Genomic DNA, 12,286 nt, shown 5'->3' on the forward strand with positions numbered 1-12,286 from the left:
GTGCATGAGCAACCTACTGCCTCACGCTCTTCATCATTAAATCTGATATACATGTCAGAAAGAAGGACACCCAGAGCGAATTAATGATCATAATTAGTACCAAGTGGACCCCACCAAAACTGTATGTTTCTTTAAGGAAAAACAGGAGCCAGAAACAAGCGTAAGCTTAAGCATTACAGACAAGTGTCCCAAAATGAAGGCCTCCACGGAACGCCACGCGGGCAAGGAAATGACTCGTAGGTTACAGACACACATGGCACACGTTACAAAACTCTACTACTACTAACCCTGAACGGCAGGAGGGGCAGTTGCCGGATTACACTGCCCGCTTGTCAACGCGTTTATACATCACAAACAATTACGCTCGAAGCACTTACCTCTGAATGCAATCAAGGAAGAGTTTATTGCTGTTTAGTGGATTTGTAGCTAGAACCCTGTCAAATATTTATGACTTTCACAATGCAAGTGCGTTGTATAAATGATTCTATGAAGAGGAATCTCTCCTCAAACACGCTCACTGCTTTTCGTACTTTCAAAACCATCACAAATCTCTCACACACGCCCATCCCCGCCCACTCGATCACATTTGAAGCCCCAGCAGTGTACCCAAATGCATGTATTTTTCTTGTTGGCCCGAAAAGACAAAACAATAACGTGACAGAGGTTCCCAAAGTTTTCTTACCGCCGACATCCTCACAGCGCGTGTGACTCTGAGACTACCGGGCTTGGGCTCACAAAGGAGTGCTCGAGACACTCGTGTCTGTACAAGTAGCAAGGCAGGACCGTCACACGCCTCTCCACTCCTGTCTGGATCCCAGCACCTCCACGTCTGATGTCTGCTCAGCCGGCACAGGGGAGTGGAATGGGAACCTCCCCCTCGGTGCTGCTCGGGCCTACTCCCGGGCCGTGCCTGCCTCCCACCTCTGCAGCCAGCTCTCACCTCCGAGCCCCGGCATACCTCGAGACGCAGGGCAGTCCCCGCACAGCTGGCTGGGAGAGGGCATGACACTCATCTTTCACAGAGATTTGATCAAACGGAATCGCAGAGGCTTCGGGCACTCCTGGTGCAGACGAGCAGCTCCTACCTCGGCTCTGGCAGCCCGAGTAATGCATTAAATCAATGCAGCTGACCTCGGGCCTCACGCGTTTTTTTCCAAGAACAGAGTTATCTGCCTGCAAGCCATAAGGTGCACGAAGTTCGGATTTTTTTGTTTTTAAAGCTGCTTTTTTCTGTAAAAGTTCGACGATTATCTCACGGATTGCATTTCTGAACTTTTTCAAAAATAACGTGCAGGGGTCCGCCAGCAGGGAAATGTAACAACAAGCATTGGCCGCACGCGCGCCTCGCGCTTTAAGTTTAAAAAAAAAAAAAGACAAGCCCGGCGGAGCGTGGCGCACGCTTGGGAGCGGGGGAGCGGACCCTTTGAAGTGCTCCCAAAAGGCGAATTGCATGGCGGCACGATGCGCGTGATTGTGCGCGTGCTAGCCATGCAATCCGCTTTTTGGGAGCACTTTTGAAACCCGTATTCTATAGTCTCGCTTTGCAATCGCTTACGCGATAGCAAGGCGAGACCTAATAAACTGTTTATTATTAGGCGACACTGGCCGGATTGTTTGAAGATCACTGGACTCTAATTTCTGTGAGCTCGAATCCAAATCGTGAACAGCTTTCTCATGTATACATCAATTACAGAAAAACAATCGTCTATTTTATTTTGATTATTTTTAAGTAACCGATTTTCACTTGGGTCAAAAAATGTCGTGTATGCATTAATGGGGTCTAAACATTTTTACTAACCTATTATTATAACATATTCCCAAACAAGAGAGGACCTGGTATGGCATCAATAAAAAGAAAGAGTTAGAAAACATTATCACACTTTGAAAACTGCCCGAAAGGCCTGGGACACGTTTTCCAGTAATTTGTAGCCCCCAAACTACTTCAATATCGCTCATAACTCCTACATCTTCTTTAAGATTTCACATTTCCTCAGTCACTATTTAACTTTAGTCAAGTCTGAAAACAGATTCCTCTATTTAGAATATTTTTACATTAATATTCTGTCACTTTTCTCACAAAAATTTGAATAATGAAAACAAGTGCTTATGCAAAATCGAAATGCACTCCGAGTAGTGGATAACTACAAAGTAGGAATATTATCCCCACCCACAAAACTCTGAATTTAGTGCACAATTCAAGAACGTGTTTTTTAAATGGGATGTGTGGTTCACAGATGATCACAGAGTCATGTTGCATGCATCCTGAGGAGTCCACCTTGCAAACAGCTTTCTGACAAGGTTATTTTTCTACCAGGGCCCAGTGTCCTTAAAGTCTTAAGGGAAACTTTGATCAGGAGAGGGCCCTCTAAAATGATTGGAATGCCCAGAGAAATAGAGATTTTTCAATCTAAATTTCAAAGGAGATGTCAAGATTGGTTCGTTGAACTTATTTCTCAGAAAGGCTACTAGTCTAGCCTTACTGGGAAATATGTAAGACTAGACTAATAGCAGAATAGGGTCAGCTGCCCTCCATATGTGTAACGAGACGGTGTGTTGAGCAAAGTAACTCACACTGAAAATGGTAGTGAGCAGTATGCCAAGGTGAATTGAACAATGTATACTTGTACAGAAACTCCGACTTATATTTCATAATCAAATTACCTGGTACTCCTGTACATGAAGCTACTAACATTCGACAAGTTTGCCGAATCATGCACATTGCGCATTTCTGTGGAACATTATGCTGTACAAGGAACATTCAACATGTGACAAGGTGACAGACGGAATGCTGGAATTAATCTCAGCCACTGGCGATCACTTGGGGCGGGATTCTCATCCATCGTATTTTTCACCAACTAGAGGATCGACTTCTGCATATCAGTACTGACCCAGTTCATCATCACAGCTGCCCATGCCGAACTGCCAGGTACGTTATTGTTTTTGAAGTACATGTTCTAAAGGAGCGGGGTATGCCAAGATGCGAGTCCATGCTCTCTGTGCCATAGGACTCAAGCAATGCCTCACTGATGAGTACTAAGAAGGTCGAAACCGGACCGATGTTTGCTGTGTTCTCATCTGAAGCTGACCTATATTGGCAGTTTGGGCTGTACTGTTCCTTTTGGAACTGGACCAAGCCTGGTTTGCATAAGACGGGTTACTGTCTAGAGTGACACAGTGGGAAAAAACAATGGTCTGGAAAGTAGGCCAGAGCGATCCCCAGTGGCTGAGATTATTTCGAGCATTTCTTCCACCACCATGATGTTTTTGAAGAACAAAAATCCATGCATTGACTGGTCTCACGAAAGACTAGTTTTATTAAGCTTCCAGGGAAAAATATTCCTGGTTTTAAATACCACTGATTGCCAAGCAGATCAATAGCAGAAACCTTCAATTTCTGTGTAAAAAAAAAAAAACGAACATGTTGTGCACATATCCATTACGTGGGAGGAAGCAGTAAGGTGCTTACGTGAAATGGTAAAACTCAAAAGGAATAGACTCATTCCAATGAAGAAATAGAGTAATTGTCAAATGTTACTGAGACAACTCTGGAAAAGCTTATATTTTGCAAAAGCGGCACTCTTGACCTTTACATGAGGCCCCCCTGGTGAACAGCAGCACAAGCTGCTGTTTAGTTGCTCAGCACTAATATTCCGAAAACATTTTTAAATAAACGGGCAAGCATTTATTAACCTGCAAATAAATGCTTTCCCGTTTAGACAACACTTTTTAGACCTACTTACATACACCCTGACCCACCCAGACCCCATACTGCCCCCTGCTGGCATCAGTGTGGCCCTCGTCACACCAAAAACTGTACTTTGTGGTCCCTGGGCAGATGCTTGTGAGTACCCATGCCTTAGATGAACCTAGTAAACCAGAGGTATCACATAGCGAGTTGCAAACTTTAGCAGCAGTGGAAGATTTGCCTCCAGTTCTAGAGTAACAGACATGAAAAATGTGTGCCCAATGAGCCATTTGTGGATTTGAGATTCCGACAGTACCAGGCAAACTGGGATGGAGAAAAAGAGGGGCATGTGTTATGCAAGACTCGGTAGCAAACACATAATCTTTATATTTATAGATTTCTGCACAAGCTGCCACTGAGGATAGTCAGGTGTCCAGAGATATGTTTCCACTTAAGGATTCAGAGAAACAGCCTAGCTGTAGAGTACTGGATAAGTTGTATTCTATAAAGTGCCTACTTGGGAAGCTCTAGATACACGGCACTGAGACAGTCTAAGCCAGAATAGATTATTGCTTGATTGACAGAGCTGCCATTGAAGCTGCCTGGCTGCAGAGTTCTGAATAATTTGTCTTCTCTAGCATGTCTACTTGAGAAGCTCTAAACAGAACATATCGGGACAGTCTAAGCTAGAGGAGATGATCGTTTGAGTGATGAAAATACCATTTTAGCAGTGCTGCAACAAATTAGTTAAAGAGTCAGATAAAACAGGATTATAAAAAGAAGAAGGACACATGGACAGGGAGACAATTTCCAAATTTTGATTACCCTCTTCTATTTCTGTGCAAAAGTGGAGGGCAGTGAACTCCGCTCGGTGGGCGGAGTCTGCAGAATTTTGGCACTCCGCGCTCCAAGCGGAGTGCGAAGTTTGGCAACAAAAAAAACTCCGCCTGCCACCGGCAGAGCGGAGTTCACCGCCTCTGTATTAGTACATGAGGAGATAAAGGAAAATTCTCTTTGTGCTCACGGATGCATGAGGGTGACCAGGGTGCCGGTCTCATGGCAGTGCGCTATGATATTTGAAGGCTATAAACAGTGCTTGAAACAGAAATATGCAGGTGCAGGTATACACTATCTCAAAGTACCTGTGCGCCGTCTGAAAATTACAGGCACTCTCCCATTAACCCCTACTGAGATGTTTCTTTCAAATGATAAAAGTGCCAGTACTTCATACCGGACAGTACTGGCTCATTTTAAAGCACCATATGTAAGCATGTTTTCAGGGTACAATGGCATATGGTACCGGAGTGAGAGGCAGAGTATCAGGACTCTTTCCATTTGATGTGAGGTGTTTCAGTGGGGTCAAGCGTCGAGCCCTGAGCCGTATGATTCTTCTGGGGAGGGGCAACATGTTATGGAGGGCTTTGCACTCTAAAAAATACGGGTCTCAAACAAACGCTAAAAAAAAATGTGCAATGAAAGCTACAAACAGATGAATGTCTAAGCTGTTTGAACAAAGTCACAACTCACATACCTCAAAAAGCCCAAGGGCATTTCCCTTGTTAGGACCAAATCCCTCACTCACCACAAAGGTGACATGCTTCATCATGGGGATTCTCCTCTCCAAGGAGACCTAGTTCCTTGGAGGGCTACAACTCTCTCAACTCGAGAGAGGAGCACAGGGATGTTTTACCCTATTGAATAGGATATCCTAAATCCTCAAGTGAAAAGTATGAGTGCGAGTGATAGGGGAGTGTGTACAGGACCTTGTAGAGACCTTGTAGAGACCCGTTTTTTGGCCGTTTGCACCTGTTGACTTCGCATTAATGGAGTGTCAGTGTTGGGGATTGGTTTGACCATTTCACTGCTTCTTAGCTTTAGCCACATCTATGAGAGTCTTTAAGGGGTCAGTCATTATGATGCTTTTAAAACAGACATTTGGCTCCATTTGTGGCGGTGTCCGAGTCAATTTCAATTTTTATTTTGTATTGTGTCACACTGTTCAGGTCCCTGAGACTTACCTAGCTTTGCAATTGTGTGTATAGATATGCCTCCATGATTTTCTATAGGAGTGATTTCTCACCCATAGGCATAGGAAGGACATTGTTGGTATCTTACTATGTACACCGTTCCTTTTTAGAGCGGTGCCCCCTTCCTGAGCGGCTGCCAGGCTGAGGTGGGTTCAAGTAGCCAGCAGATGCGGGTAAGAATTTTGCAATTAGTATTTTGTCTAATTTGGATTGAGTCACATTTCATACCTCTGAGAAGCATGTAGAATATTTGATTTATCATTTTTTTTCATATTTTTCTACATTTTAGGTATATATTCCTCTTCATCCCAATGATTGCCTGAAGAGTGATTGGATATACTGGAATATTATATTTGGTATCCTTTGTTTGCACTGTTCTTCACGTTGGTTGCAGTAGCACTTGGTTTGGTCCCGATGAAAGCCTGCCCTACTTACGGGCATTTTGGCTGAAACATGTCGACCGTCTTTTCACTGTCACCAGAGCGGTTTTAAATCCATACCGCTGGTGCGCTGTTTTTAACCCTGGCAAAGGGTGTATTTGAATAAATACTGGTTGATACAACCCTTATCCAGTTTTATATCACATTTTTGCACTTAAATACATTTAAATATATTTGTTTTGCGCTGCGCCTTCACTCGCACTCATACTTTTCACTTGAGGATTTAGGATATCCTATTCAATAGGGTAAAACATCCCTGTGCTCCTCTCTCGAGTTGAGAGAGTTGTAGCCCTCCAAGGAACTAGGTTTCCTTGGAGAGGAGAATCCCCATGATGAAGCATGTCACCTTTGTGGTGAGTGAGGGATTTGGTCCTAACAAGGGAAATGCCCTTGGGCTTTTTGAGGTATGTGAGTTGTGACTCTGTTCAAACAGCTTAGACATTCATCTGTTTGTAGCTTTCATTGCACATTTTTTCTTTGCGTTTGTTTGAGACCCGTGGATTTCGTACTGTTGTTTAGCATGTTGATTGGGGAATAAATCCACTGTGGTCTTTAAAATTCCCTTAGACCCTCCTGTTCTCAATCTGTTTTGGTTTGGTTGTTCTCTAAAAAAATACTTCAGCGACGGTTGACTGTGTTAGACCTCAGTGCTCTGTTGATACTTTGAAGGCTCTAGGCTTCCTGGTGAATAATGTCCCCTAACTTCCCCTAAACTCCTGGATGCTCTGTAGTGTGGCATAAGGAGCACAGATGTCAACAAGGAGAGGGATAAGTGGGTAAGATTAAGGAGGTCCAGTGTACGTACCCTAACGATTAGTGAGACAAAAACGAGTACAGAGTTCCTCAAGTCAAAGAAGCGAAGGTAATGGTTTCAGCAAGAAATGTCGTGTGTCACGGAAAGGGGGAAACCCTTTTGTTGGAACTAGGGCTCTCACACACCCAGCAAGCTAGGTGTCATGCTTCATCATTTGAGCCTGCCCCTCGTCAGGTCGGCGCTGCAATTCCTGACGGGCTCCCAATAATGGGGCTCTTTAGCGGGGATCTTCTGTTCCTGCCGAAGGGTGCTGTGGGGGTAAGGGGCCCTAGACTGTGTAGATGTGGTGTGAGGATAAAATAGGTACTGTTAGTCCACGAAAAAATGTATTTAATAAAGTGGTAAACAGCCTAATTAAAAGAAATGAGAAAAATGAGGTGGGGATAGCTACTAGTGGTTATAACGCTAGTTGTGTATGCCCTACACTCAAAAGGATCAACATGTTTCTTGCCTATAAAGCCAGTAAATGGTCACGGCAATTCGTCAGGATCAAAAAACATAGACTATCTACAACGAAGGTATGTGTGTTTTACATACCAGAGAGGTGCTCGGGAGTAACCTTGTGTACTAGCAAGGCAATCTTGCAGCAGTCTCCGACGGGTAAAAAGAACTCCCAACGTGGGTCCTGCGTCGTTCGACGCTTGGGATGAAAGACCTACCCCTACCGCCGGACCTGGGATGGGATAAGGAGCACAGAGACAAGAAGTGGGTAGCAGGGCGTAGGTGAAGTAGGGTGTTTAGAGTTCAGCAGGGGAAGGCAGGTGACTGCAGCCTCTGCGGAGACACTCCATGACTGGATACCTGTAGGTCAGACAGACTGTCTGTGACTCAAGGTAGTCAAGTATTTATCAGCTGACAGAGCTGTTATGAGGGCAGGATCCACCGGCAGTTACTGGAGACAGTTTGTAAAGGCAGCAGGTATTTCGGCCCTGTGGGCTGTTAAGGAGGCAGGTATTTTAGAAGAGACTGTTTACTGGCCCCCATGCTGTAATTAAAGTAGAGTAGACATTCAGTGCTGCGAAGTGGCTTCAGATCACCATGTGACGCCTTCAGACATTCCCGTTCTTTTATTCTGTGACTTACTAGATAGTTTGCCTCCACATCAGCACTGAAGAACTACACATCCCACATGGCATGCTCGTGCATGATAGGACAGACCCCTGACCCAATGGCAGCGTAATCATACTGTGCCCTTCCCCGCCAACACCAGAGCTTGAAGCGAAGGCTGGAAGTGAGGTGGGCACTCCTCATGTTAGCACTGGATAGGGAATTTGCAACACGTGCAGTCTTGGATGGAGACGAGAAAACTGAAGAAGCCGGTTTTTAAGGAGTAATGAATTCTCTGGCGGCAGCCGGAGAGTAAGGGCTTCTGAAGGGTCCTTGTTGCTGGAGTCCAGGGAGAGGCTGGACCTGGGGGATGAGATCACAAGAGCGGGATGCACAGTGAGGGTGGAAGGCAAGGATCGCTGCCTGAGGCTAATATGTGCCATAATATAACCATTTAACAGTGAGCTGCTGTACACTGTGAACTTAACGTGAGAGGTTTTATCTAGAAGGCTTTGGGGAATGAGAGGGTCTGTGCACTTTTAACATTTTGCTTGTTGCTGTTCACGCGCCTCTGATATGATGCCATGGCCATTGTGTAGACCACGTTAGCGACCCGGCTAGGCCATATGCACAGTGCACATCTCAACTGGACAATTAAACAAAAAAGCATTTAAATTATTGTTCAAAAAGCCCTATCTAGTGACCATATTGAAATGCGTTTTTGTCCTTAAAGAGTAACCAATATTGACCCGGGAGATTTATGGTAATGTCTCGCCACGTAGCATCTACAACACAACTTGGTAAGTTATTTCTGCAGAATGAATAAATCCAGCAGGACACAGATTGAGATTTTAAAAACTCATAACTGTCCTGTGTCATCACTTGTCACAAAGCAGGTTTTTTATCTCAAATCCTTGTGACCAGATGCAAATACAGATGTGGAGACCTGCAGAATAACACAGATTAGGAATGGGTGGCACTAAGCCGCAGGCGGAACTCCTCAGAATTTCATTGAGTTTTTAGATAACTTTCCAGAATTCCACAGAGTTGAACTCCACAAGCTGCGCCCACCCCTACGGAAAACCCAAAAATGGAACACTTTAAAAAAGATTCATAATGTAAATGAATGTCATTCCTCTAGAACATGTACAAAACAGAATATCAGAAAACTGATAAATGAGTGTGTTGTTCTTTCTGTGCCAATATTGTTTAGGAGAGTCCCATACGTCACCTGAGATACAATATGAAAGTACTAAAGACCAGGCCAACTAATTCAGCACTTGAGGCTGCACAGAAAATGTAACCAAAATTCTAAGTAAAAGTATGACCTGAAGTCACTGATAAAGTGAACAAAAAATAAACAATACATGATTTACATGGTGAGTCATACCACTTGCTAATTCTACAGACGCTAACCTCCTTGTTCAATTATTAGTGCAATTTATCCACAGGTAGTTATCCTCTTGTTCTATGTAGTATTTAGCCCATGCCTCGCGCTGGATTGAATCCATCATCTGACATGGAATCTGACATGTGTCAGACTCTTGCAGTTGTTAAAAAAGGGTAGCATTTCAAGGTTGGTCAGTTGCCTTCTGACCAGCTAGGGAGCGTCCGCAAGTTTCTGTGTCCTCTGAGAATAAACGTTGAAGAAACATACCTGCTCGTACTTCAACATCTTCCCAAAGGACCCACCTTTATACAGGTTATAACTCAATAATAGATAGTGGATTCATCCATCTTAAATTCAGACTACAGTAACAGGTAAACTGGTTTATTAAAGAAATAGGAATACAATGTGAGCTTACAATATTTGCCTCCATCCAGCGCTGCAACAGCTTTCTCCAAACAATTCCGGGTAGGATTACCACTACGACTATAGTCGAAACCCTATGGGGAAAAGACATTTCTTTAGTATTCATATGGTAATTTCATTTAATTAACCGTTTTGGGAAAGTTAAAGGTCATACTTTCAAAACACAGAATGGGACAACAAATAAGATAATTTTGAGATCTGTGCACTGATGGAATTGTCTACTGGATTATTGGAAGCATCTAAAATGAAATTGGTTTGAAATGTATTAATGAACAGAGCAGACATCTCCAATCCAATGTAAAATATCAACACCCGCATAGCTCAAACACATCACCAGAGGACAATGTTTAGATAAAGATAAACGACATTCAGAAAAATAGTTAATTCCAATTAGATCACTCAGCAACAAATCACAACTATTAAATGGCCAGCTTAAAACTCACCTATTACTAATATGCATTAAAAATGGTTTGCGTGCAGAAAAAACTCAAAATTCAGTGAGGTTAACAAGACAAATATTTTTACAGAAGTGTCATTCATTTTTTCAAAGCACTATGCACAGCTGGAAGCTGCGACAGTGCACCTTGCATACGTGTGAAGCGGTTGACAGGCGAAACAGTTGTGAATCAGAGTCGACCGCTGCAACAAAAATGCTTGATTAGGAACAGTTTCCTGAAAATGTCTTCCTTGAGAGCAACTAACAGAAGGGGGCAAGATGGTAACACATTGGTGGAAGATACATACATTTTATTGAACAAGCCAACAGGTTTGCAGGAGACACTGCCAGGTCTGTGAAATTTGATAGCAAACTCAGCAACTTCCAGATACAATAAGAGATGTTTTGCATGTTCAAAGCCTCACTCATGTCATCAGAAAACCATCTGGTGGAACTGTCATATCTCCAGGAGAATTTACCAGTGTAGTCTTCTCCACCCACAAATGCCAGTGATGGGGGAAATTCCAAAATTGGACTCTGCCACAAATCAAAGTTATAACGTGCTAGTCCAATTTATGTATATGAAGCAACAATGTTAGTCCCAGGAAGAATTAAAACAAATATTAGCCCAAGAGGGGCAACATGGTGTAATACGGGCATGGGGTGGGCATGGTGAAGGCAACCTCTAACTCCAGATCCAGTTCCATCCTACATGTGATGATGTGACAAATCAAGACATACTACTGTTCCACAGACATGAAGTTTAAACCTCCATATGGCATCAAGCAAACTTCTGGCTGCCTCCCTGGGGTATCATTGCCATACATATGGCACAAACATAAATAAATATATCTTGGGGGTAAGGATTTTCACACGTTCAAATAGGTTTTTGGGCACGGTGGTGGTTAATAAATCTCCAGATCCAACAGACAAAGCAAGAGCAATATTAACATTTGGAATTTGCAAAAAAAGAACTTGAGCAACACTCCTAAATTTATTTCAGATTAGTAAATCATCATTATTTCAAATATTTACAGGCAGGAATTAGACCTACCATGAAACTACTGCATTTTAAAGATAAAAATCTAATATGATGTACTTAGAATACTTTTGCTAGTGGGAAGAAAAACTTCAAACCATGCAACTTATAACACAGACAGTACACCTCCAAAGATATAGAAAACAGAAGTCTGACATAAAGCAGATGAAAAAGATGTACCTTGCTATAAATCCACTCTGCCCATAAAACTCCTTTGGATCTAAAGAGGTATATCACAGGGATGAGGGTTCAAAAGTAAACCAGGCCTGAAGAAGACTGAGAACAGATTGTCTGTGTTAAGTAATCAATAATAAAAGATCCTAGAAGACCAGAGTATTTAGCAATGACAAAGAAGGTTATAAGCAGATTTGAAGACATATCACAAGGGTCAATGTAAACAAGAAATGGGAATACAGTCTTGTTGATGGTGTTTTAAGAGCTATGCAAAATGATGCAAGCTAAAAGATCAGGTGGGTTAGGCAATTCTGGGCTCTACTCTAGCTTTGTCCCAGAGGCCCAATGTTCTAGGCACCAACAAGTAATTTTTTTTGAGCCAACAGTTTATTTTCATATGAGTGACAATTCAAAAACTAGCTGCAGATGTATAAGCAAAAACATTTTATGTGTCACAAAGCAGAGGATCTGTGCTTACTTTAACTTTTATTTGCCATCAGCTGGAACGAATTTCAAAGCTGGCCTCATAACTTTTTCATAGCATCTCCTCCCATCCTTTCCTCCCCGTGCCGCCAATCAACACTCTCATCCCATCCACTCTCTGCATCTACAAGGTCAGCGCACCATCCTCACACTCATCAGTAGCCACAAATTTGCCCTGGTCTTCTTTCTTACTCCCTCTGCATATCCACTCTCTCACTTTCTATTCTTAACCAAAAGAAAAATCAACACTTGTTAGATACACGAATGAAACAAAATAATCACAAATGAGTCCATGCATTTTAGAGGAAAAAGAATAGAGTTCGAATGT

The 12,286-nt window shown here is 42.9% G+C and overlaps 1 protein-coding gene across 1 annotated transcript in view; it reads right to left on the reverse strand.

Annotated features, from left to right (window-relative positions):
- CTH (cystathionine gamma-lyase) overlaps positions 1 to 12,286 on the reverse strand; it is a 117,925-nt gene that overhangs the window by 75,700 nt on the left and 29,939 nt on the right. Inside the window, exon 2 of the mRNA XM_085602286.1 lies at positions 9,819 to 9,900. Coding sequence (XP_085458412.1) covers positions 9,819 to 9,900 — 82 coding nt within the window. The remainder of the gene's footprint in view (positions 1 to 9,818; positions 9,901 to 12,286) is intronic.

This window comes from Triturus cristatus, chromosome 4_2 (assembly GCF_964204655.1).
Source record: "Triturus cristatus chromosome 4_2, aTriCri1.1, whole genome shotgun sequence".
NCBI classification, from domain to species: Eukaryota; Metazoa; Chordata; class Amphibia; order Caudata; family Salamandridae; genus Triturus; species Triturus cristatus.